This window comes from Pipistrellus kuhlii, unplaced genomic scaffold (assembly GCF_014108245.1).
Source record: "Pipistrellus kuhlii isolate mPipKuh1 unplaced genomic scaffold, mPipKuh1.p scaffold_m20_p_13, whole genome shotgun sequence".
NCBI classification, from domain to species: domain Eukaryota; kingdom Metazoa; phylum Chordata; class Mammalia; order Chiroptera; family Vespertilionidae; genus Pipistrellus; species Pipistrellus kuhlii.
Window position 1 is genome coordinate 39,263,464 of NW_023425438.1, and position 27,301 is coordinate 39,290,764.

The following is a 27,301-nucleotide window of genomic DNA, read 5'->3' on the forward strand; positions in this document are numbered from 1 at the left end:
CCTCACACTCAATCATTTATCCTGTCTTGTTTGGGCCATCTCTTACTTTTCTCACTTCTTTCACTTCTCTGTCCTTCTACCATAAGTCTAGTAGAGACTTCTACATCCTGCCCTAGGATTCGTCTCAGTCCTCACCAAACTGCTCTCCATGCTGCATCCAGTCCAGGTGCTGTGTCTTTGAGTGCCGATGGGATTCTGTTACTCTTCTTTTGGCTGTACCTTCCCTGCCAATCTGCCTAACCTTCCTCCTGCCATCCTCCTGAAATCATCTCTCTAGACAAGAGCATCACAGGCCATTAGAACAAACCTATCTCTTCCATGTTCTTGAGATTCTGCATTTGCTATTCCTGACATCTGACATTTTTCCTTAATGACCGAGTTCTTTTTGCATAGAAGACTTGATATTATGAATGATGCATTTAGGAAACTGGTAGTCAGGGTCTGTCTACTACGTACCACGCTCTAAACTAAAGGTGTTGCCTATTCCATACCATGATTTCCACTTTGCAGAAGAGAAAACGGGGTCTCAGGAAGGCCCAAGACCACACAGTGTTCCCATGCCAGCCTCAGCATGCCACCATGCTCTTCTCAAGCAAACTATTTGGGGGAATACATGTCCCCATGGCCATCAGAGTGACAGGCTGAGACATGATATCCTTCAAGATTTGGAATGGAATCGGAGGGGGCCTCCTGGCAGTATTTCACAGTGGCCTTTTCCTCATTTACTGTGACACCGACTACATCATTTAGCCTATTGACTACTTCCTCCCCAATATACCTCCCATTGAGAACAGATGTGCTATATTTTAATATTTTTGATATATTTTGTAATTTTAAGAAGCCAATTTGTTGAAGGGCACTTTAAATTTCTGATGCAGCATATTCAGTGACTACTGGGTGTGGCAACTAGCTGTAAGATGTCAATTTGGAAGCAAATACCGTAAAGAAGGAGGTGCTGTCCTGGCTGGTATGGCTCAGTTGGTTGGGTATCGACCTATGAACCAAGGAGGTCACAGTTCGATTCCCAGTCAGGGCATATGCACGGGTTGCAGGCTGATCCCCAGTGTGGGGCATGCAGGCGGTAGCTAGTCAATGATTCTCTCTTATCATTGATGTTTCTATCTCTCTCTGTCCCAACCTATCTGAAATCAATAAAAATATATTTGTCAAAGTTAGCTGTGGCATATCTGGGCTCCTAGTTTAAAATCCTGTGCGCAGGATCAGTGGTGTGGGCAGAGATGCCTGAGCCCAGTGGCCATAGCACTAGCATTTCCACTAGTGGAGTTCAGTGGTATGACGTGGATGGCTCTCCTCTGAGCCTGGTTCTCTGGCTCTCCTGAAGATCCTGAAAGGCACAACTATTCTCTGTCCACTCCCTTTCTGCTTAAAGTAGCTTGAGTGGGTTCTGTTTTCACATGTGACTGATAAAATGAGGTTGATGTATATCCCATGGCTTCCATTTTTCTTTTTAAACTACTTTTCAATGCCTTTCTTTCCCAATCTTTCAAATTCATACATTATAATTGAGCCATACAGATAATTAGGACCCAATATTAAAGACATCATGATGTGAGGAGTCCTATGTATTTACACTTAGGGCAGGCCCACCCTCAGTCTTTAAGTCTCTACATAATTCCACACATATAAGATGCTGCAAACTTGATAAATCCTAATTAGAAAAAGGAATATATGGCAGCTGATGGTCTTTTAGTAAAGAAACATCTTCCAGAACAGCTCCCGGAAGCCTAAGCCGGGCTCAGGTCAGTCCTATGTGAGGCCAGACCCAGACTGGCATTTGTTTCCATCAGACTACCTTTGGCTGGGGCTCGTCTTTTCCTCCCCCAAAACTCCATCACCTATAAAGCAACACACACATTTGGCTCTCGATGGCAGACTTTTCCATTCTGTAATCATTGTTTCATGTATGGATTTTATATCTCTGATTAAAGAGATAATCCCTAAGGAGCCAGGACCACATCTTGTGTTTCTTTTGCTTTTCTCACAGCACTGAGCAGACTGTATAAACATTGTAAGGGTTTGTTTAATGAGCATTTGCTGATTGATTTCTCTCTTGGGGCTATGGAATCTAAATTACATGGCTGTCTCATCACTCTTCAATGAGAGAGGGAGAGAGAGAGAGAGAGAGAGAGAGAGAGAGAGAGAGAGAGAGAGAGAGAGAGAGAGAGAGAGAGAGAGAGAGAGAGAGAGAGAGAGAGAGAGATCCGAGAATCAATATACAATAAACTTGGAGCATGAAGTTTAGAGCCAGAAAAATTGAAGACAAAAGCCTCAGCCTTTTGTGAGTAACCAACCTTAGTTTGTCATGTATAAATTGAGGTTGAAATAAACCTATCCCAACCACCTCCCAGGCTTGGGAGCATTGTAAGAGATAATATGCTCTTAAAGTATTGTATATTGTGATTATTATTTGGTCCACATAAAATGGGACCAGAGAGGGGAGTGGAGAAGACAATTAAAATTAGTGTGTGGAGAAGGGATTATAGCTGATATGACTCACTGGGTTTGGTCCCACCTGCCTGGGGCCAGTGGGTTTTGTAGCTCAGGCTTATTGGGCTTCTAAGTGTATTAGGGAACTTGAATCCTCTTCATCCACCACTCCTAACCACAGCCATCAATTCTACCTCAGACTTTAAAACATCTAAACCCACACCTTAGCTGGTTTGTCCCATTGGTTAGAGCGTCCACCTGCGGACTGAAAGGTCCTGGGTTCGATTCCAGTCAACGGCACATACCTGGGTTTCGGGCTTGATCTCATGCAGGGGCCATGCAGGAGGCAGCCAATCAATGATTCTCTCTCATTATTGATGTTTCTATCTCTCCCTATCCCTTCTTCTCTGAAATAAAACACATTAAAAATATCTAAACCCATACCTCATGCCCTGGCTCCCCGCCCCCTGCCCCCCATGATTCAGGTTCTCTCCCACAGCTTTGGCTGCTTTCTCTCTGGTATTTGACCCTCCACTCTCCCTCCTTCCCTCCCCCATCCACATGGAGGAAGTCTATATAGTCTTAGTGATTCTTGTCAGAGATTTAAATTTTCATCTAAGATTGGAAGCCATTAAAAGTGGCTTTGAGCCATATATATATATATATATATATATATATATATATATATATATATATATATAGGTTTATATATTAAACAGGTCACTTTGGCTTCTCAATGAAGGAGAGCCGATAGGGGTCAGAGTAGAGATAGGTATGAATAGAGTTAAGGGACAAGGTAGGATGGTGTGTCATTGGCTCTGGCTTGACTAGGACGTGTCCCAGGACACGAAGAAAGTGGTCAATTACAGGTTCCACTTTATGGGTCACACTGACTGCTTGCTGATGGAATGGCTAGATATGAGGGTGGATGGCAGGAAGGAACAAGGATGGCTTAGGGTGGATGGTGATGCCATTTAGTGAGACAACTGGGAAAACAGTTTTGGGAAGAAGGGTTGACTTCATCTTTGGACATGCTCAGTGTGAGAAGCCAGTCACTTCAGTGGACATGACACACGGTAGCTGGAGAAATATGTCTGGAGTTCTGGGAGAGGTCCTCACTGTGAATTTACGGGTGTGAGTCACCAGCGTGTAGATGATATAACAGTCATGGGGCTGGGAGGGAATACCCGGGGAGAATGTAACCAGATCGGGGAAGAGGGAGGAGGACAGCCCTCCTTTCTAGTAGAAAAAAACCAGGGCTGAGTTGCCTGGAGGCTGAGAATAGAGGGAAAGCAGGAGGGCGGAGCTTCCCAGGCTCCCACAGAGGAAGGTGTGTCCATTGTGCCTGACATCCCTGAGAGGTGCAGCAAGACAAGGGAAGAAAAGTGATGGGAACCCAGGATCTGGTGACCTGTAGGTCATTATGGTGATTGTGACAGAAGCAGTTTGGGACCCAAGCCTGACTGGAGTGCAGAGAAGGAGGGCTGAGAATGCGTAGCTGGCAAGGGGACCTAGCTTTCAGGACATTTTGCTGAGAGGCTGGATCATGGGTGCTTTTGCTTTTCCTGTTGGTATATTCTTATTTCCCAACAACAACCATTCATTACTTGTATGATATATACATTGCAGATAGCACTTCACTGTTGATGAGAAAAGGGGTGAATTTCTAGTAAAATATGGCAGACTTTCATCTACCTCCCTTTACTGTGACCTCTCCAACCCCAGGCTTGCTATTCTCCACAAGCAGCAATCTCTTGTCTGCTGAAGCCATTATTTCACACCAGCTTCCACAGTGTTTATAAATTTGGAGTCTGGCATCAGTGGTGGCTGTGGCTTCCATTCCTCTTAGCACCCAAAAGCCACCCCACCCCAACCCACACATGTCCAGGATTATTTGGGTACCCATTTGCCACTCACCCAGTTTCACCCACGCATCAGTCCCCCAACTGCTTAAAAAGCTCATTTCCTCCTGCCTTCTACTTTCCTGGCTGGCAGAGTGTCAGGATGGGGTAATCGGGGAAAGAATAGGGTCTCCAAGTCAGACGCATACGGGTTCCTTCCCCCCCCCCCCCCCCCTTATTATCAGTGTGACCTTAGGCTAGTAAGTCTATCTCCTAAGGGCCCTGAGCCTCAGTTTCCTCACCGGTAAACGAGGCTAGTAAAAGCCACATCCCATTAGTTTGGCGATGGCTTGAATAAAGTAAGCAGCAGCGGCGGTGGCTCATTTTGCATCAGCGTTGCGAGGATGGTTGAGCCACAAGAGGTGAGAACTAAGATGCTTCAGAAACGTGACCTGCCAGGGGGGCCCCCTCACATGACTGGGAGATGCCAGACTGTATCTCTCTCTCCTCTCCTAGGGCGTGTGCTGGTCGGGTGACCCGTCTTTCCAGTCGCCTCACACACCAGGTCTGTGATCACGCGCCCCCCAACCCAACCCATCTTGGAGCCTGACCTGGCGGCGGTTCAGGCGCCTTTCCAGCCCAGCCTCTTGCCACGGACCACACGTCGCATCCCGGCCGCCGGCCCCGCCCCCGACCCCGGGCGCGCCCCTCTGGCTCGGAGGCTCGGGTGTCTGAGCGGCCGCGCCCACGGGCTCTGCGCGCTCATTGGCTGAGCGGAGGTGGTGGGCGGTCCGGGGCGCACACACCCTCCCCGCGCAGCCAATGGGCGTGCCCGCGTCACTGACTGGGCGGCCCGCGCGCCGGCAGCCCCTCAATAAGCCACATTGTTGCACGAAACTCTAAGCGCTGGACTCCCGGGCCGCCGCCAGCAACGCCGAGTCACCGAGCCCAGAAGGTCCGCGGGCGAGAGCAAGAGAGGTCCGATCACCCCGTGGAGCCGGGTGGAGATTCTTCCCAAGTTGAGCCTTCGTGATCCTGTGGCTGCAGTTAGCGCCTTGACAGCGGGGCCACCCGACACGTCGCCGGGAGTGATTCCTTTTTTTGGGGAAGTCTTTTAGCAGTTGTGACTCCCCAAAACCTGATCCTAGAGACCAGAGACCCTTCCGCCGGCGGGCCATCATCGCTTGTGAGCCTTCTTGGCGGGCAGCTCGGATTCACAGCGCCCGGTCCCTCCAAAGCAGTCTGACTGCGCCGCCCTCCTTCCCCACAAGCGCTCCAGGCTTGGTTTCCCTCCAACTCGGCGCCGTCGGGCCGTGGCACAATGATCGCCTCGCATCTGCTTGCTTACTTCTTCACGGAGCTCAACCATGACCAAGTGCAGAAGGTAAGGAAGCGCGGGGCTGGGGCGGCTGGGCTCGCCTCTGGCAAAGTTGTGTGGTTCCCTCAGCCATGCTCTCCCGGGTCCCGGCCGAAACTCTCCTTCACCTTGCGGGGGCACTCTTCCCCCCGATTCGGGGCGTCTCGGCGGCCGGGAAACTCCTGGGCATCCGGAGCCACGTCCGCTAGTCCCGGGCAGGCGGGTGCGCGTGTGCTGGGCAGGGGGCTGGCGCGCACTCCGCTCTCCCTCCCCACCGCCCTGCGCACGCTCCTGCTTTTCTTTTCTTTTCTGGAGGGGCGGGTCGCTTGGCCAGTAGTCTTAGATTGATGGGCCCACGTGGGAGGAGCCCCTCATTCGCTGCCTGAATTCCGGCGAGAGCACGTGGGGAGGATCGTGGCTTGGGGAGCAGGCTCCGCTGCCGCGTGGGGCTCGCCCGGACGCTGCCCGCGCGAAAGGGCCGCGTTTTGGGGAAGCGTGCTTCCCTTTAGGGCTTCCACAAGGCCCTGCAGACGTGGGCTCGGAGAGAGACGACCAGAGAGAGAGAGAGAGAGAGAGAGAGAGAGAGAGAGAGAGAGATAGTAAAGAGACAGGGGAACTCCGCCCGCCGCGCCCCCTCCCCGGAACTGAGGTGCCCGGAACTGAGGCTCCGCGTGGGGCGCCCATCACCTCCCCCCAGCTGCCTCCGAACCGCCCCGCCTGGGGCCCCCGGGCCCGCCTCCAAGTGGGGGGAGGGCTTGGGAGGTTACTTTTGGTTACTTCTGTGCGTTTTACATTCGGAGAGGACCCGCTGCCCCCGGCGCCCGTCTCCCTGAGATTTTGGTGGTTCCGAAAATCAGCGTTTTCCTGACCCCATTGGCCCTGGAACTAGCAGCCCTCACCTCCCTCTGCCCCAGGCCGAGTCCTGTCTGCGGCGCGGTCATTTACATAAGAAAGCGCCTCTGCCCGGGCCGCGAGCCTAGCTCCGCGCGCCTCCGGCTCTGGGGTTGGGGATGGGGGTGGGGCTGGGCCGGGCCCCAGCCGCTCCCTCTCCGGGTTGAATTGTTTCTCAAATGCTCTGGATTTCAGGATTGGCTCTCCTGGCCACGGGCTTCAGCTAGATTTGGGAAGAGGGGATGGGCTGGGGCGGGGTTGGGGGTTGGGGTTGGGGTGTCTAGTGCTGTTAGGCAATGACAGAGAATTGCTCAATGACCTCCTTGAAGTTTCTGCGTTTTAGTGGGAACGTATTTTTTGGGAAAAAAAAAAATCTCTCGACGTTGTCTTTGGGTGGGGCAACCTGCTCATGCTCCCATGTTGGGGGTCCTGAGAGTAAAGGATAGATGGTGGGCTGCCGTGTGGGTGTTTTTGAGCCGTGGCAGACGATCACGCAAGTAAAGCATGGCATTTGCCTGCCTCAGCCTGGAGTCGGAGCAGAGAGGTTGGCTGTTTGAGTTGAGTTTTTACTCTTCGTACCTACAGCTGTCACTCTCTAACTCATTCCTGGGATGTCGCCCTGCTCTGCACTTTAGTTCAGTTTATTTAAGAACACGTCTGTGAGCCGGCAGAATCTTGGCAACGACGTTGGGCTTCTCTGCCCAAGGAGTGAGTTAACACTTGGAAGACTGTCATCCCTTGGCAAGTCCTAAAATGCAAAGCTGTTGTATCTTTCCTCCATGCCCGGGTCTCCTTTGTTGGGCAAATATCGATCACCCCAGGACATTTGAATTCTTTTACAAATTCGCTACCCCCCCAATCCAGAGGGAGGAAGTTAGGGAACTGTGGAGTTGTTCCACTCCGATCTGGAAGAGGGGGCCATCTCTTTGGAAAGAGAATTAGCCAGGGTATCTGGGAATGAGTTCTAATCTCTGTTTCGGGGTGTATGTTTGTTTTTTTTTTAAACCACAGGACCTCTTTGGCTCTTTGGACTGTCGATTTCTTTTTGTAAAATGAGTATGACAACAGCGGCCTTGCCCACTTTATGGAGTTGTGATGATAAATGAGAAAATGTCCTTCTTCTAGGCTTCTCTCTCTACCCTGGCAGCTAGCTTTCTCCTTTCTGCCTGTGAAGTATCTGAGTGTATTTCCTCTAAATTACCAATGGGGGCAGAGTTGAGTCAGGCCTTTAACTCATCAGGTGTCAGAACCTAAGACTCTGCCTCCTGACTTAGGTGAGCATACTAGTAGCTATTATATTTGATTCCATAGGAAGAAGGAAGAGAATCAGAGAGAATATTGTGGAAGTATCTTTTCATGTTGCCCCTGGAAGGAAGAATAGGGAGATAAGACATGATTTTAATTTTAGAGTCTTTTTGAAAAGGCCTTGATTTTGATTCTGCAGAAATCTATCCTCTCACATCTTCTGGGTTGTAGTCTGAGGCATGGAAAGCTTGGGCGCACCTGCCCAGAACTAGCCCTGTCAGAGTCACTTGTCTCTTGATGGACAAGCCTAGTGTTTTGTGCCATTAAAAGGGGAGTAAGGGCTATTTGTTCATTTTTGCCAATTGACACTTTGAAAATCAAGAAAAACACACATAGCATATACTGTTTTAAGCTCTACACGTATGTTAACTCATTAATAACCCCATGAGGTAGATACAATAATAATATGTCATCACTTATTATAATAGGCCTGGCTCAATGTTTGAGCGTTGACTTATGAATCAGGAAGTTATGGTTCGATTCCCAGTCAGGGCACATGTCTGGGTTGTGGGCTCCATACCCAGTCTGAGGCGTGCAGGAGGCAGCCGATCAGTGATTCTCTTTCGTCATTGATGTCTCTATATCTCTTTCTGTTTCTATCTCTCTCCCTTCCTCTCTGAAATCAATAAACATATATTAAAAAAAGTAGCAGGCCGAAACCGGTTTGGCTCAGTGGATAGAGTGTTGTGGACTGAAGGGTCCCAGGTTTGATTCCGGTCAAGGGTATGTACCTTGGTTGCAGATACATCCCCAGTGGGGGCTGTGCAGGAGGCAGCTGATCAAAGTTTCTCTCCTATTGATGTTTCTAACTCCCTATCCCTCTCCCTTCCTCTCTGTAAAAAAATCAATAAAATATATTAAAAAAAATAATAGGCTCTATGACTTTAAGTTAAATGATGTACTATGTGGTTAATGAGGTACAGTTTGTCTCTTAGTCTTTCAACTTGTAACCAAATACTTAGTATCCTAATATTGTCCCTTCCTTGCTCAGAAGATAACGGATGGCAGTAGGAATATTTTTTAGCTTTTGCCTACCATTTGTTTTGTATTATCAAACTTATATTTCAGAGAGCTCTAGGAAGCACTTTGTTCTTTATCCCCGAATGAATTAAAATTCCCTCAGAGGCTCCTCAGACAAAGCCAACATTTAAAAAACCCCACATTTTTACTTTCAAAGTTAAACGTTTTCAGCACCCCAAGGGGTTTGAGGGCAGTGAGGGGCCCTTTTACAGGGGGAATCAAAACAACTCAAACCACAACAGTTTTCTCGAAAAAATCTGGCAGTCAGAGTAAGGAGATCTGAGGTACTAAAAGAACTCAAGAACCCCAGAAAACTGGCTTCCTTTGTTCAGATACTTCTGGTTTATAAGACAACTCCTGATAACAGGTTTCTCATTATCATTGTTGGGTTTTGAAGTCAGCAAGTTTGGTTTGTTTTCCAACACTGTGTGTTGTCTGTCTTAGCCTTTCTAAAGCAGTAGGAGGGCAGTGGAGAGTGGGGGGTGGCAGAGGGGGGCAAATCAAATCCCAGAATTCATTGGCTGTGTCTTAATATCACACTCCATGGATCACAGGGCATGCTTCCTTGCACTTGAGTGGCTGTTTCTGCTAATTTCTAAAGCAGGTCTCTCCACCTCAGCAATATTGACATTTTGGGATGGATAATCTCATGTGAGGGGCTGTCCTACCCTATCTTAGAGCAAGAATTCCAAAACCTGTTTTATGTTGTTGTTGTTACTCTTCCTTTAGAGCAGTGGTTTTCAAATATTCATAATTTTTGGAAACATTTGGTTGTTTCAAGGAAGGTGGGTGGCAATGTGTTATTACGTCTAATAAGTAGAAGCAAGAGGTGCAGCTAACATCCTACAATGCACGTTACAGCGCCTCCACAACAAAGACTTTTTTGGTCCAAAATGTGTACAGGTTGAGTGGAAAACTGTGTTAGAAGATCAGGGTATGTACTCCACCCCAACCCCCCCTTTAGTTTTTCAGTGGCCTTACAGCCAGTTAGCAGCTGCAATGAGCACCATAGCTCTTAGCCCTCAGCGTGCCATGCCATGGGACAGTCATGGTGGGAGTGGCCTTTCACAAAAGATGAATTTAAGGTGAGATCCACAGTAACGAGAGGATCTTCATTATTCATTACCCTTAGCTGAAGGGTGGGCTACCTGGGTTACTGTTTTTCTGCCTTCAACCAGGAGAATGTGAGCAATATTGGCATTCCAGAAAGCCAGTGGGAGGGAAATCTGCTCAGTGGTCCCAGAAGAGTCTCACCCTGCTGTTGCTGGTCAAGTGTCTGAACAAGGCAGGTGTGTGTGCTGGTGCTGGATGAACGTGAGCTCGGGAGCTTCCATAGCTGGGAGCAAAGAAGAGGGGCCATGACACCCACTGAGGGACAGTCAGTGGGAGAGGCTTCATGGTGAGGTCTAGAACCAGGCTCCCTGGGCTTGAATCCTGGCTCACCATGGAACCAGCTGTGTGCACTTGGGCTGGTTATTTAACCTTTCTACGCCTGTTCTTCCTCTAGGAAAATGGAGAGTGTTTGGTTATCACCTTGATAGGGCTGTTGTAAGGATGAAATAGAGAGGTAATGTATGTGAAGCTCTTAGAGCTGTGCCTGACACATGATCAGTACTTTGTGTGTTCAGGATCAGTACATAGAGAAAGATACCTTTACATACCCTACTGCACTATCCATCTGGGCAAGAGCAAGATACCCTATTATTTCTTTTTTTCCTCCCAAGGGCTTTTAGGACATACACGTTTGGCCCACTTGTGCTCTCTGTCTGATGTCGGATTAGAGCAGAGGACAGGGAGGGCAGAAAAATGGAAAGTTCTTAAAGCTGAGGTATAAGGGAGCGTCCTCATTGTCCCTTCAACTGCTAAACCCTCCTCTTTCTTGGACAGAAGAGACCCATCATTGAGCTCTTCCTCCATTTGCTCTCCTTTTGGTTTTCTGGGGAGCTAGCACCCTACTGGGGAGTCTCTGGGTCACCTTGGTCATTGGTGAACCTCAGATTGAAGCATCCTCCTTGGGAAGCCACGAGAGACACAGTTGCACTGAAGAGTCACGGCATTAGTTCAGCCCCTTCACTGTAGAAACCTAGTCCCCTCCTCGATGTCCATTCCTCCCCCCTAACCCCCCAGAGGGCAGAAGGACAGAGGCTCCCAGGGCAGTTGCTGAGGCCACTTTTGCTGGTGTTGGCCAAGGAGACACTTGCCCATCCTTCCTCACATCTGGCCCTGGCTCTGGCTTCCCAAGGGAGAAACTGCCTGAGTTGCCCTGGGCTGTCATAGGTGTAGGTCATGGTAGGTTTTGGTCCTACTGACCCCTGTGGTTTCCCTGAAGGGAACAGTCATTCCCACATTGTTTTGTTGTATTGGGTGTAGGGTCCTTAGCCATTTTGGGTCTCAGCAAAGAGCTTTTTGGCCCTCATAAATAGGATCTGGACTGTCCATTGTGGCCCCTCCTGACACTGGGATGTCTGGGGTTCTTGACAGAATCAAGAGGACCCTCTGTTGGGATCCACACTCCACTCTCAGCCCTGTCCAGCCTTTGTCTTGTCTAAACCCAGTGGGGAGTCTTGGCTTTGTTCCCACGGGAACAGAAGCCAAAGGATCCCGTTTCCCCTGGAGTGCTGCCCTCTTTTAGTGGTGGCTGTGCTTTTTGCATTTTCATCTGTGGATCTGTATGCATTTCCTTGACATTCCTTCCTTGGAGGGACTTTGATTAAAACTTATCTTGGAATTAATCAAGAGAGTGAATCAAGCCCAAGAACTTGGTTGTGGGAGCCCATGGCACCCACCCAGCCAACCATCCTGCCCCTCTTCACCCTCAGCTCAGCAGCCCCTTCCTGAAGAGGATCCCTATTTTTGAAAGGCCTTATTCCCAGTCTCTTCCTTTGGCACCTCCATATTGTCTGATAAAGGAATGAAGCCAGATAAGCCAGAAGGCGGCTTTAATGAGGGTCAAATGAAGGCGTTAGAAGCTACCACTTATCTTTTTATCCATTTGAGGGGTTTTCCCCTCTGCTTCCTGCTTCCTCCTCAATTTTCCTATCTCATCCCCTCCCAAATAAGCCTCCCAGTCTGGTCCATCAATTCCTTTCCCCCTCAACTCCCAAAGGTCTTAAAACAACAAACAGTGCCGCACTTACAGTGCAGGGCCTTTTACTATAACTCAGGCCTTCCGCAAACAGCCCTCCAGGGTAGACACTGCTGTTACCTAGTATTCTACGAGGCACAGAAGGTACTGGCCCAAGGGCAAGTCAGGATTCAAACCCAGGCAGCCTGACTCCAGAGCCCAGGTCCTGATCCCCAGCCTGGGGCTCCCGGGATAACTAGAGATGGCCATCTTGTGTTTCAGCTTCATGGGATTATGAGTTGGGTGCCAGTTGAGAAGGAAGACCTTGGGGTTATCTAGTCCAGCCCTTCATTTTACAGACCAGCCCAAGCTTCAGAGCAAGAACCTATTTGCTCGGTTTCCATCCTGTTCCTTTCAGCATCCTTTGTGTAGTATGAGATCTCATGGTTCAGCCGTGGGTTCCCTGAGAAGAGAGGCAGGCTTTGCTTTGTGGCCTGTACCTGGGGTGGACCAATCATTTATATCGTCCAAACTTGGTCACTGCTTTGTTTTGTTAATCCTCACCCGAGAATAGATTTCCATTGATTTTTAGAGAGAGTGGAAGGGAAGAGGAGAGACAAGAGAGAGAAATGCTGATGTGAGAGTTGGTTGCCTCCCACACTTGCCTGGACCAGGGCTGGGGATCGAGCCTGCGGTCTAGGTGTATATACCATTGACTGGAATCAAATTCTGGACCTTCAGTCTGCAGGCTAATGCTCTGTCCACTGAGCAAAACCAGCTAGGGCCAAACTCTGTCACTTTTTCTCTTTATTTCAAAGAGTAAAGGAGAGGGAGAGAGAGATAGAAACATCAATGATGAGAGAGAATTATTGATTGGCTGCCTTCTGCATGCCCCACACTAGGGATTGAGCCTGCAACCCTGGGCATGTGCCCTGACCAGGAATCGAACCATGACCTGGTTCATAGATTGATGCTCAACTACTGAGCCACACTGGCTGGGTCAAACTCGGTCACTTTTTAGGGTGAAATGAGGCACCATGAATAGTTACTTATTTTGCTACCACAGTGTAAGCTGAGATTGTCCCAGGCAAATGGGACCTAAGGTAGGTGTAATTGTGGGTGGGACGGCAGACTGGGAAAGTCTGGGGCTGAACATGGTACAGAAGCACAGACACAAATGGATTTGGTCCAGCAGGTGGACAGTGGACACCAGGTGAGAGTGGGGGCATTTGGGAGGAGACAGAATCTGACCCTTAGGGGACCTGGGTTATTGGCCTGAGCAGACAGGTAGATGGAGAGGAAATTGTGCTGCTGGCAGGATCATGGACAGCAAGTGCCCAGACCTGAAGAACAAGGTCAAGCTCAGAGCCCCTGGCAGTCTGGAGGAGCTAGTTCTTGCCCTTCACCCAAGTTACTCTGCTCCTTTCTTTGGCACTACTGAGGCCCCTTGTATGTAATCGTAACAAATACGTCTTGGGCACCGACTATATCTCGCTACTGAGATAGCTGCTGGCATCACAAATATGAAGTTGGGAACAGGGAGTCAGTGTCTTTAGTCCTTTGGGACCCATGAGGGTGTCAGAAGTGGCTTGGCATCATGGCTGGGGAATTTGGGGAGGCATTTGGGGAGAGGCCCTGAAGGGCAAATGGGAGTTCGTTAGGCCAGAGGAGGAGGACATTCTAGGCATGGCGTCAGCATATACGCTTTTCTAACCTTTGCAAGACAAACACTCCTCAGAATTGTACTGATGATTGTGACAGATTGTCGAATCTCAGAGGGAAGGCAGGGGTGGGTGGGTGGATGGGAAGAGATCTACCAAAAAACTAATATGCATAACACATGGACACGACAATAGGGTGATGAGGGCCTGAGGAGGGGGTGGTGCGGGAGGGCTATAGGGGAATCAATAGAGAACAAAGGGGAAGTATGTAATACTTTCAGCAATGAAGATTTAAAACTTTTTTTTTTATAAAATAAAAAGATTTAATTTATTATGAATCTGTATTTTATTACAGTGAAAGAAACTGCCTAATCTCTGCCCTGACCTTCAGTTTGCAATTATTTGCTGACATATTTGCCTCCCACCAATAGACTGAGCTCCTTGCAGGCAAAGCCTGGGGTTTCCTTGATGCCAATGTCCTCAATGCCTGTCGCTGGCACACTCAATTTAGTTTTCATTCAATATGTGTGGGTAAGTGAACTGTGCCACCGTCATGCACAGTTGGGACATATTATTCATTTGTCCTGCTCCCTGCACTCAGAACAGAATGTTTGAGGACAGGAGGGTCCCGTGGTGGTTGTCCCAAATGCCCATCTCTGGACCCCTGACAGGTGCTGCTGCCCAAAGTCTGTCGGCTGTAATCTGAGGCAGCTCAGAGCAAGAACTGGAAGAACAGGAAACCCTGTGACTCACAATCGCGCAACAGGATCCTGGAGGAGTGCCTGTCAGCTCCACACTTACCCTGCCACCCAGGGTTGTTAGTACACAGCGCTCAGAGCTGGAGTCTCCCCGAGGTGCAGGGTGGGACAGCGGACTGGGAAGGTCTGGGGCTGAACATAGTGCAGAAGCACAGACACAGAAGTACAGGGTCTGCCTTGCCCCATCAAAGAGTGTTGTGGCTTATCTATTCCTTTTTGTTAGCTGTGTTTCAGAGGTCTGGAGCCTTAAAGAATCCAGGGTCTGGCTCAGCCAGTGTGGCTCAGTAGTTGAGCATCAACCCATGAAACCAGAAGTCCCTGGTTTGATTCCTTGTCTGGGAACATGCCCTGATGTGGGCTCGATCCCCAGTAGAGGGATGTGCAGGAGGCTGCCGACTGATCTCTCATTGACATTCTTATCTCTCTCTCCCTCTCCCTCCCTCTCTAAAATCAATAAAAATAAGGTGGCTTCATCGCGCAATGGATAGCGCATTGGACTTCTAAAATCAATAAAAACATTAAAAAAAACACACAATAGAATCTAGGATCTGCCCTGTCTTTTCCTCCTCCACTCATCTTTTTGCTGCTCTTTGCACAGCCTTTGTCTTCTCAGGAGTCTGAAGGCATTATTATTGTTTTCTTCTCTTTCTTTTCCTCTAGTCTTTTTTCTTCTTCCTCCTTTTCATTTCCTCTTTCCTCCCCTTCCCCCTCCCCTCCCTTCCTTCCTCCCTTCCTTTCCTTTGAGAGAGAAAGGGAGACAGAGAGAGAGAAGAAAAAAAACAACACATTGATATGAGAGAGAAACATCAATCATTTGCCTTCTGCACGCACTCTGACCAGGAATTGAACCTGCAACCTGGGCATGTGCCCTGACTGGAAATGGACCCAGTGAACTTTTGGTGCATGGGACTATACCCAACCAACTGAGCCACACAGGCCACAGTGACATTATTATTAACGAGGTCACTGACAGCAGTTACCTGGCTTTCCTAGGATGTGCCCCAGGTTAGGGCATTCACCTGGCCACCAGGTGTGTGGGTCCTGCCTTGGTTTCCTCATCAAAGATTTGTAGTAAAACACTGGCAAAGGAATTGCACAAAAAATATTAAATTATTTAAATTTTTTTAAAATTGATTTTTAGAGAGAGAGGAAGGAGAGGGAGAGATAGAAACATCAATGTGAGAGTGATACATCAACCAACTGTGCATGGGATGACGCCCAACCACCTGAGCTACACTGGCCAGGGCTGAAATTCTTTCAAAACTAAGTTGCAAATAGTCATAGCACATAAGAGCACATAGTCATTGGAAGGTCATGTGTGACTGCATTTAGATTATGGCTCTCCCCTCTGGCTTGACCACTCTTGAGCTCTGAACTCCTTAGGCTCTCTGACCATACATAGTGGATAGACTAGGGCTTAGTCAATGCCTTGCCATTGTTTCTTCCTACATTTTATTATTTATTTATTTCAAAAAATATTTTTATTGATATCAGAGAGGAAGAAGAGGGGGAGAGAGAGAAAGAAACATCAATGATGAGAGAAAATCATTGATTGGCTGCCTCCTGCATGGTCGCACCTAGGCATGTGACCCTATCAGAAATGGAATCATGACCTTCTGGTTCATAGGTTGATGCTCAACCACTGAGCCATGATGGCTGGGTTCTTCCTACATTTTTAAATTGGAGATTATATACACAGGAAACAACACCTCCCAGTACCACCATCAGCACTAACCACTACTTAATCACCATGCTGACTTGTACCAGCATAAGTCTATTTCTGTCCTTAGTATAAATGGATTTAAATATGGTGTCTCTCCTATGTATGTTGTTACATGTGGTGGTAGGTGATGCATTCTTTATGCTATGTAGTATCCCTGCCCTGCACCTCCAATCCTGTTTTGAATTGTTGAATTAAAACAGAAGAGGCTAGTCAAGAGGGCATGGTGCTTCTTAAAATTCTTCCAGAGAGGCTAAGTTGGAGCCATATATATTTCTTGACTTTTATATTACCTTATTGTATCTTCAGGACAAGAACAGAGTACTAGGAAAGCTTAAATGTGGTCTGCTGGAGGTCTAGAAGAAGCTGAAAGGTAGGAATTAGCTAGTGTTCATCAGCATTTCTTAGAGAGAAGGCTTTAGTTACTAAATCAGAGATATCCAAAGACTGGAGGAAGGAAGTCCAGTGGTGCCTCTGTGTCTTTGGCCCTGATGCTTATATGCTTACGGAATTGCTTTCTTATCCGGTTTGGTCACTTGAGTTCATTCTTCTACCAGGAGGGTGTGTCCTGTAGAAATGAGCATTTGTTCAATCATGTATTTCTGTCTACTTACTAAAAGGCTTAGGTGATATGGTTCAGCTGCCAATAAAAAATAAAATAAAATCCTGGCATAAAAAAATTCCTAGAACAAGAGTCATAGAACAGGCAGGAATGATTGCCAAGAAAACTTAAGGCTGAGGGTGGTTCATTGGATTTGAGTACAGAGCTCTGAGCTTCTTGTCAAAGCTAAAAGAACAACTCTTGCCCAGTTGGTATGGCTCAATGGTTGTGCGTCAGTCTACCTATGAACCAGAAGGTCACGGTTGGATTCCAGGTCAAGGCACATGGTTGGGCTGTGTACTCAATCCCTAGTAGGGGGTGTGCAGGAAGCAGCTGATCAATGATTCTTTCTCATCGTTGGTGTGTCTATCTCTCTCTCCCTCTCCCTTCCTCTCTGAAATCAATATATATAGCTATTAGAGACTTCGTATATGAATTCATGCATGGGTAGGGTTCAGCTGACCCTGCTCCAATAGGGGCCAGGCCTGTGGTGGGCGGGGTGTAGGGGGGGAGGGGGGGAGGAAAGTGAGAAGGAGATGGCAGGAGGTGGCCAGCAGGCCCATGGGGATTTGCCCAATCAGGGCCTGGCTGGCTGCAGGGGGAGGGGGGAGGTTAGCTGGCTGGCTCCACACCCCCATCGGGCTGTCAGTGGCTTTTTATATATACAGGTATTTTTAAAAAGGACAGTTTTCCTTGATTTGGTCATTTTAATTTCACTTAGCAGGAGGCACAGCAAGTCTGGGCAGCCAGACTTTCTCCTGAATTAACCCTACAGAGAACTGACTGGCCAGTGCAACTTTCCTCAGTGGGGTGATCTTTATGATCCTTCCCTCCCATCATCCCTTGATTAAAAGTGATAGGATTAAATCATACTAATTATGAAGACATTGCATTTAGGAGGTAATGTTATGTAGTGAGGTGAGTAGCTTTCTGGTTCTAGAATTCACAATGTCCTTCCAGGATCTTGGGTTGCCCTCACCTCTGAACCTTTTCATATGACTTCCCTACTCTCTCCAGGTCAACATATATCCACTGACTGACATATGTGTATATTCTTAGCCCTGAATGCTGGTCTCACAGACCACTTATTCATACCTGTGACACTTCCCATGGGGGCCTGACATTGTGCTTGCCTTTGTTATCTGCTGAAACCCATCCCTTCATTTCAGAGACATTTATTGGGTCTATAATATGAGCTGAGTTCTGTGCTCTAAAGTTCTAAGGAATAAGAACTTTGATTTCTTTAAAAATTTGTTTTGTGTGTATGCATTGTTATTGTTATATTATCCCCCTCCAGAATTGATTTCTTTTCAAATTATGTTCCTGTACACCATTGTGCTATGCATAAACTGGTTTTCAATAAAAGCTGTAAAATGGGAGAAGCTGGGGTTCCAGCAGTGGTCAGTGACCCAGGGGATAGATAGTGAACTGCTTTGCAAAAACACAGGTTTCTGACCCATTTTATCTTGAAGCATGATGGAACACACACACACACACACACACACACACACACACACACACACTTGCCATCTTACAGAGAAAAATATCCAAAAGAAAAAAAACATTCAAAAGAGACTAAAATAAAGCAAATACAAAAGCCAACAACCCATTTGCAATACAATAGGGGAAAGAAGGATTTTAAAGAAAGTAGAATCTTAAAGATTTAAATGTTGAAATTTAAAGTTTCTTCTTCACTGCCCTTGGAAATCACCTAAGGCAGTGATCGGCAAACAGAGCCAAATATCAACAGTACAACAATTGAAATTTCTTTTAAGAGCCAAATTTTTAAAACTTAAACTTCTTCTAATGCCACTTCTTCAAAATAGACTCGCCCAGGCTGTGGTGTTTTGTGGAAAAGCCACACTCAAGAGGCATGTGGCTCTCGAACTGCAGTTTGCCGACCACTGGCCTAAGGTATTCAAGGTAGGATTTACAGTACTTTAGATAACCAACTGTCGAAGTTGGAATAGTGCTCATTCTACATATAAATAGTTTGATCAGGACCATTTTCCCACTGGGACTCAGGACCCAGGCAGTAGCACCAGCCATTAATAGGAATCAGCCTGCAGGATGACATGGGCCCTTCTGGACTTGGAGTAGGATTGCCATTTATTGTTTTTAACAGTAGACTAAGGTGTCTAGGGATCCAGATTCTAATCTCAAGTGTGTGGCCTCAGGTCAAGTCTACTTCCTGGCCTCAGTTTCTTTGAGATCTAGATCTCACCCCCATGCCATTCCTTCCAGGGCTTCTGCATACCTGGCAGGGGCTGTGTCTGTCCCACCAGGCTACTGTACACTTTGAAGTGGAGCTCCACCAGGGTGACCTTTTACTCCCTCCATTCCTTGCAGCGTTGCTGTGACATGATTTCCTCTCTTTTTAGTGCTGGTCTGGAGGAAAATGTTGGCCCTTAAGGAAATGGGGTTTCCACTTGGATGCCTTCCTATTTCATAAGGAGTTTGGGGTTAATTTCTCTTTATAGCTTTTCCTGCCTCTACCCATAATTTCATAGAGGAAGTGTGTCTTATGGGAAGAAATAAAATGACCTAAATTGCCTCAATGAGGAAGTCCTAATCTCCTCAGCATTGATAAGTAGGTGTCCTCTGAAACTTCTGTCTCTTTCTCTTTAATGCACACCCTTGTCTATGCAGGCAGGTGGCCTTCCCATACCTCAGCCAGGTTTTGTTCCTGGCCTACCTCTGTTTCCCCAGCCTGGAATGACCCCTTCTTTCCCTTTTTCTCCCCAGTAGAGATTTAAAGAGAAGTGGTCCAAGGTAATAGGCCACACACCCACCACAGAAACAGAAGGGACATTTTGGAGAAACAGCCTCTTTTTGTTAATCCCGAATGTGACTAAATAGAGTTAAGAAATGCCTTTGATCTTCCAAGAGGGTGCCAAGGGAACTGTGGGAGAGAAAGGAGAAGGGGTGCAAATAATAAGGGATTTATAGAGCTTTACATTCACCATCCCATTTATGCCGGTGACTGTTGTGTAGGGCTATGCATCTCTGCATAGGGAGGAAATGAGCTCAGATGGAGAGTGACTCATCCAATATTACACCTATACACAAGCTGGAGCCAGGATTTGAACATTGATTTTTTCCGGTGCCACAGCCTGCACTTTACCATCAGCAGCTACAAATGAAGTTTGGCCTGAATGGTTCTGTTTTGATAATTCCCAACAAGTACTAGGTTTGTCTTTCCATTCCCAGCACCCAGGATCAACCATTTTACGCTTAGCCTAATATCTTAACTATACGGACTTTCAAAGACCCCAGGCAGAAAAATGGTAAAAATGACCTTGAGCAATGTTGGCCAGAACACAGCCCACCATTATCGCATTATTGGCTTGGTGTGTATCAATCCAAAGAGATGGGAAGATGTTCGGGCACAGATCTTTGGAATTCTTAATATTTCTTAAAAAAAAAAACTCCTTGTGTCATTCTAATATGCAGACAAGTTGGGAAGTCTTGCCCCAAGTGGCAGCATGGAGGCTAAAACAGAAGTTATCAGAAAATAGATTTATCTTAAACCAAAGAAAAGCTTTCTAACAAATAGAGCTGACCAACGATAGAAACTAACTTAGAGAAGTAGTGAGCCTGTTAGCTTGGAAGCATTCAAACTCAGGCCCGATGACTTTAGGGTTAGGGGGACAAACCAGACAGACTCGAATGCTGTCTGTGTTCAGTGGAATTAAGCTTGCTTCCCCAAGGGCCTTTCCTTTCTAAGAGTGAGTGTTTTCTAGCCGAAGTCCTACTGTCCCGTGCACATTTGTTATCTCTTAAATGACTTTCTCCCATGACTTTGGGCTTGGTGCTCCCTCCCTCTGGCTGCACTGTGGGTGAATGTTGGCAGGATTCCGCAAAGTGCATTCACTTCCTCCCCATTCCGGGAAAACTTTCTTTGTATGGAGGCTGCTTCTAGCTTCTGACTTCTGCTTCCCTTGGCCACCCTTCACCCAGCACAGCAGTGCCCGCCATGGCTGGGTGGGCCCCAGTGGTGTGTTTAAGAAGCTGTGACATTAGATAATTAATCATCCCTCCTTGAATAGTCTAATAAATTCAGGGTGGATACACCATCGTGTTGTGTAAGAGGGGAAGTTTGGGCCAAGGTGATACAGTCATGTTTTTTATAGCTGTTTCACATCCTTTCTTGATTTCATGTGACAGAGAGGAAACTAAGGCCCCAGGGTCATCCAAGAAACACTCTCTGCCCATACTAAGAGGACCCAGAGGACAGGTGAGACCAGGTGCTGGTCCAGCGGCCTAGCTTTAGAGCCAGATATACCTCACTTCCAGCTCTGCCCCTCACCACCAAGTGACCTGTTACAAAAGGTCAGTGAATGCCTGGCCCATGTGGCTCAGTGACCTATGAATCAAGAGATCACTGTTCAGTTACTGATCAGGGCACATGCCCGGGTTGTGGGCTCAATCCCCAGTAGGGGGGATGCAGGAGGTAGCTGATTAATGTTTCTATCTCTTTCTCCCTTCCTCTCTGAAATCAATAAAATAAAAAAAAAAGTGTATAACACACACACACACACACACACAGACAATGGAGGTCAAATCAGTAAAGCCATAGGTTTGTGTCTTGCACGTAAGAAAGACTTGATAAACTTTAGCTGATAATAAACTTTCATCATTTTCTTCTGTCATTGAACACTGAAAGATGAATATAATCTCTTGAGTAAGGGAGATCATTACTGAGTAAAGGTTTACTGTTTAGTGTGTTAGAGTTTTTTGATGGTTAATGATGAGGAGTGTCAGCTGGATTTCCGATAAACCTTGTCACAGCTTACTCTTCATGTCTGCATCCAGCATTTGGCAGCAAGAGAAGATGGCTTTTTGTTTTATTTTAATTTATTTTATTACTTTTAAATATATATATATTTCTTGATTTCAGAGAAGAAAGGAGAGAGAAATAGAAACATCAATGATGAGAGGGAATAATTGGTCAGCTGCCTTCTGCATGCCCCCTACTGGGGATTGAGCCTGGAATCCTGGGCACATGTCGTCTCTGGGAATCAAACCATGACCTCCTGGTTCATAAGTAGATACTCAACCACTGGGTCACACCAGTGGGGCAGAAGATGACCAAAAGGGTGTGGTTAGCCTAAACGTCCCACAGTGCCATTTGGGCATTCATCTGGCGGAGTGGACAAGAACACAGGTGAGCCAGGTGCCCAGTCTAATCTTGGCTTGGCTTTTTGTGTTTATGTGACTTTGGGCACATTTCCTTTCCCTCTTGGTAGAAGGTGGTTATAACACTACTTATATAACACTATTTATAATTAGCCCCGTGAAAACTAAATGACTTAATGGGTGTGAAAACCTTGAGAATAGTGCCACGGAGGGTTTGCTGTTATTACTATTGCTCTTGAGGTCATCCTGGACTGTTCCTGGATGTGGCCTGGTGTTGATCGCTGTCTTGTGGTCCCAGACTTTGTACATTCAAGATGTGTAAGCCATGAGGCAGTGCTTTTGGACCAGCCCAGGTGTCATTGGATCTGGAATCAGCAGTCTCTGCAGTGATTAAAGTTGTCCTGGGCCCAGGGTCACCAGAGATGTGTCTCCCATACACTAACAGAGGGGACTTGCCTGAAGCTATACTCTTTGACTTCTTGGTAAGCCTCAAACAACATTGTGGGAGAGGCCAGGCCTCCTCAGGAGCACCCTGGGATCCCACATCAGTGACCCAGCTTGGGCTGGGGCTGGTGCCACACAGCCTGGGTGGCTGAGTCACACAGTGGGCTCCAGACAAGTAAGGTACCAGGAACCTAAAATCAGAAAACAGAATGGACAGTTGGATTCTTCCTGATTTAGACTGGTGGACTTACTCTGGGGCAGCTCTTTAACAAATGCTGGCAAGAGGGAGTTCTGGGAAATCCTCATTTCTCCAAATTGGAAACGCTGTATGACAAGCCTGATCTCTCAGCTGGCTGGGGAGGGAGAGAAGTGGCGAGGGCCTTTACCACATCTCTGCTGCTACTCACCCTTTCCCACCCTGTGGGAGGATGGTTGCTGCTGATTTTGCTGTATTATAACCACATAGCTGTTGTGAGAAGGGGTAGACCAATTCGATTCATCAGAGGCCTTCACCTTGCTTACAGCTGCTCCCAGCATTTTACTCCACACACTGATCTTCACCTTGTGGGATTTTATGAGAATGTTAAATGAGTACTGATCAGGATATTGGAAATGATCTCAGGAGGGCCACTCTCATTCTACAGTGGCAGAAACAGGCCCAAAGAGGACATGCATGAACCCATAGGAAATTAGGATACACCCAGGAAGAGAGCAAATGTGAGTAAGGAGACACAAGGGATTGTCCTTTTCTTAAAGGATTTCTCTGGAAATCTGAGGCTGTGTTTGTTTAAAAGGAAATCCAAGAAGACCTGACTCAAAATGCTGGAAACTATATAATAAGCTATAATATTAATTAGGATTTTGGGAAAGCTAATAAAAATGTATGCTTCTTTGTCAGACCTGGGTAAAGGTGAGGGACAGGTGGGCACTGACTTGTGTTACCATCCGGAATAGCAGTGGTGGTCTTCATTAGCCAAGCTTTGCCTTTGGGAAGCCTGGAGTTTCAGAGCTGGGTGAAGCAGGGTTCCTTCTGGTCCCTCAGTTTGCTGACAGGACTGGGAGGACCACCATCTTCACACCTTGAGGGCACTGCTGGGGCCTGGTCCAAGGTTCCTGATTCTCTAGCTCCACCCTCTATGGTCAGCAGTCTTCCCTGTCCATGCATACTGTTGCTGAGAAGAGGGATATTGTGGAAAGCTTTGTCCCTTCTTGGATGAATTTCTATTCAATCTTTTCCTAGTAGGAGAAAACTGGGAATATTTATGGCCAAAGCAGACGGGTGTTTTCAAGAAGGAAACTGTTTGAGAAGGACTCCTGGTGCTTCTCCTGGTTTTAAATTGGAAAAAGTTCTTGTAAATTTATGTTGGAAATAAGATCAATGAAAGAGCTATGGAAAGTTGCCTCTGAAGGGAGGAGAGGTTGGATAACTATATATGTAGAGTCTCTATTGTGCATCAGGCATTGTGCTAGGCTCCAGGGATGCAGGGAGCAGAGAGATGAGGCTCTTCTGTGGTGCTTATATTTGGACACTATTAAATGTATATTTCCAAATTGCGGGTGGTTTTGTGAAGAGAAAGGTCTGAGTTCTTAGAATAATGGGAGACCTGACTATTTTATTGGGAGAAGGCCTTCGTGGAGAGAGGTTTCAAGGATTGATAGGAGGTCCGATGGCAGCTAAGCGTGAGGTGAGGAGCTGTAGGGCCCTTGTGAACAGGCTCCAGGGCAGGAAGTGTGAATTGGGTGAGGTGGGGACTGAACCGAGGATCAAGTCTGCACAGGAGTGAAGAGACATGCAATGAAATTAGAAGAGGAGGGTGTGGGGAGGCCAGACCACATAAAGCCTTGGAAGGATTTCCAAGGAGTTTGGTTCTAATGGAAAGCCATTGAAAGAGTTTAAGCAGGGGAACAATAGCCATGTTTGCTGGGGGTGGAAAGTGAATGGGAGAGATAAAAGTAGAATTGGGGATTGTGAAGTCCAGGTAAGAGGTGATGTAAGGCTTGGCCTACATTGAGGGGTGATAAGATTGGCATGACTGGCCTTGTGAGGTGTGTGTGAGGGCACAAGAGATGAGGGTCAGTAAAGAACTCTGGATTAAAGGATGTTTGAGACATTAAAACTCAATGTTTCCAAAAAGAATTCTCCTTTTCCCTAATAGGCCCTTCCTCCAGAAATAAAATTAAACCTATTTTTCTAATTTCAATTTTTTGTTCAGTTTCTTTTTAAATACAAAGTCCTAAAAAGAAGATTCTGGTTAAATGGTCTTTACATAATAACTGTCTGTTTATGACAGATTTTATTCTTTTGAAGGGCTGAGTGATGTTCTTTGACATAGATGCATGCTGTACATTATTTAACTTATAGGTGTCTACCCTTGTTTTTCCCCTTCTGCAGGTTGACCAGTACCTCTATCACATGCGTCTTTCTGATGAGACCCTTTTGGAGATCTCTAAGCGGTTTCGTAAGGAAATGGAGAAAGGGCTTGGAGCTACCACCCACCCCACTGCTTCAGTGAAAATGCTGCCCACCTTCGTGAGGTCTACTCCAGACGGGACAGGTACTGCCCTGTGGGGCAGCGTGGTGGAGGGCATGACTCTGGCTGCTTCTTTGCTGGTGGGATATTTGGATGGCTTTGCTCAGGGACCTTAAGAACAGTGAAGGTTCTTTGGTTTGAAGCCCCAGAAATCAACACTGGCTATTTTAAGCATACAGGGAATTTTAACGAAGTCTGTGGGATGGATTAGATAGGAAGACTGGGAAAACAGGTAGCCTTGGCAGTTAAGGTAGAAGTACATCCTTGTCAACCCAACTGGGGCCTCTCTGTCATGCGTTTGTTTCCCATTCATTGTGTGCTGAGAAAGGCTGCTGGGCTCAGTTTGTAATTTTATGGTCCTGCTGAGATTCTATTCAATGATGGTCACGAACAACAAACGTGCCTAAGATGGTTATGGCCATGGGCCACGCTATCTCTGGCCCACCTGACTGGCACATTCCAAAGTCTTGCTGGAGAAACAACATGGTACAGATTGTCCTAGATTGTCCTTGAACTCCATGAAAATAGAGTATTACACGTCTGAATAAACTTAGGAGAATGTGAAGAGCCACAGTGCATAATATCAGGGTATTAAAGGCTCTGAACTTGTGCAATAAGAATCTGTCAAGCTTTGTTTAATCCCCTTATTTGGATACAGAATTCCTATATCATGGTGCAGCACCCAGCAGACTGAATCAAACTGGAGAAAAGGGCCGTGGTGGATTGAAATTGGAAGGTGGGCTGGGGCTGGATCACAGAAGGCCTTGCATGCCTGCCTGAAACATTGAGTCTTTCTCCAGTCTGCACTGGGGAGTAGCTGAAAGGTTTGAGGGATGGGAGAACTGTCTTGGTGTGGCAGGTAGCATCAGCAGTACATGCAGAGTGTGGGAGGGGTGAAGCAGCCATAGGACAATAGTGCCAGTGGGGTATGGTGAGCAGGACTGAGAGAGGATTGAAAGTGATGCCAGGATGTTGGGCCCAGCAGTCTGGGGGTGGCAGCATCCTCAGAGAAGGGAACAGAGCTAAGTTGTATCACACAGATTGTTTCATTTAATTAAGCCTTCTAATAATCCTCCATTTTATTTATTTATTTAAAAATATATTTTATTGATTTTTTACAGAGAGAAAGAGAGAGGGATAGAGAGTTAGAAACATCGATGAGAGAGAGACGTCAATCAGCTGCCTCTTGCACACCCCCTACTGGGGATGTGCCCACAACCAAGGTACATGCCCTTGACCGGAATCGAACCTGGGACCTTTCAGTCCGCAGGCCGACACTCTATCCACTAAGCCAAACAGGTTTTGGCTAATCTTTTATTTTAGAGAGGAGGTATTCGTGGGGCCATGAAGGGTAAAGGGTGTGGGATAGCTACCCACTTCTAGAGGGTGGGAGAAAGAGCCCAAGGGGCAGCTGCCAGGACAGTGGAGGAACCAGGAAGTTTGAGATCTTGAGGGAGAAGAGAGCCAAGAAGCCGGTCACTAGTGAGGCATTTGCAGAGAAGGCCCGAGGATGGGGGTTAGGGGAGGGCATGGGATAGGGCTTGTTCACACTCCACGTGCCTTCGGTATTTCCACCCGTGTCCTTAAGGCTTATGTGCCTGAGAACCTCTAAGGGACCTAGTTTGTCTAACAAGACTTTGTACCTTTCTATGATTACTAAAATAAGTACGTGTTTGCCGAGGCCTTGGGACCCAGCCTGGACCTGAGGGTGTGATTGTTCAGGATTGTTCTCTGTGTGTCTGAGCCCTTCAAAGAGCTCCTTGAGTGAGGGCCTCCCCTCGTTCTTGACTGTTCCTCATATGCCCTCGATGTTGGCACGTTTTTGGTACCTGCCGCTCCCTCTGACGGGCGGCCACACCTGTTTCTATTGTTTCTATTTGACATTCGGATAAATTTACCTTCTTAGGGCCAGGGACCTTGTCTTTATTTCAGGCAGGAGCACTAATCCTGTACCAGAATATTTACTAAATCTATTGTATGGGTGAGGGCTTTTCTGAGCTCCTACGGGCATTAACTCATTTACTTTTCACTAGACCCTACAAGGAAGTAGGTACCAATTTTATCTATACTTTTTTCAGGCGAGGAATTTGAAGCTTGGATGATCAAATAACCTGCCTACGGCCACAGAGCTAATGAGGGGCCGAGTCAGGGTTCAAACTCATCTATGCCACAGGTCAGGCATCAAGACTGCACGGATCCTTCCTGTATGTGAGCACGAGCAGAGAGCACAGCACATGCTCAGCTGAGCCTTTTTAAAAATGTATTTTTATTGGTTTCAGAGAGGAAGGGAGAGAGAGAAACATCAACAATGAGAGAGAATCACCAATCGGCCTCCCCCTGCACAGCCGATACTGGGCATTGAGCCTGTAACCTGGGCATGTGCCCTGACCATGAGTTGAACCGTGACCTCCTGGTTCATAGGTTGACACTCAACAACTAAGCCACCCTGGCTGGGCTCAGCTGACGTTTTTTGAATTCAGTTTGGGTTTGGATGCTGATTACAACCCATGGCATTGTTTTC

At 47.1% G+C, this 27,301-nt stretch overlaps 1 protein-coding gene across 4 annotated transcripts in view; it reads left to right on the forward strand.

Moving 5' to 3' along the window:
* The first annotated feature begins 5,145 nt into the window (after positions 1-5,145).
* HK2 (hexokinase 2) overlaps positions 5,146-27,301 on the forward strand; it is a 58,677-nt gene continuing 36,521 nt past the window's right edge. For 3 of the 4 annotated variants that reach the window (XM_036435819.2, XM_036435820.2, XM_036435821.2), the window contains exons 1-2: positions 5,146-5,673; positions 24,642-24,804. In XM_036435819.2, coding sequence (XP_036291712.1) covers positions 5,611-5,673; positions 24,642-24,804 — 226 coding nt within the window. In that variant the 5' untranslated portion in view covers positions 5,146-5,610. The remainder of the gene's footprint in view (positions 5,674-24,641; positions 24,805-27,301) is intronic. The other variant, XM_036435818.2, reaches the window with a different exon arrangement.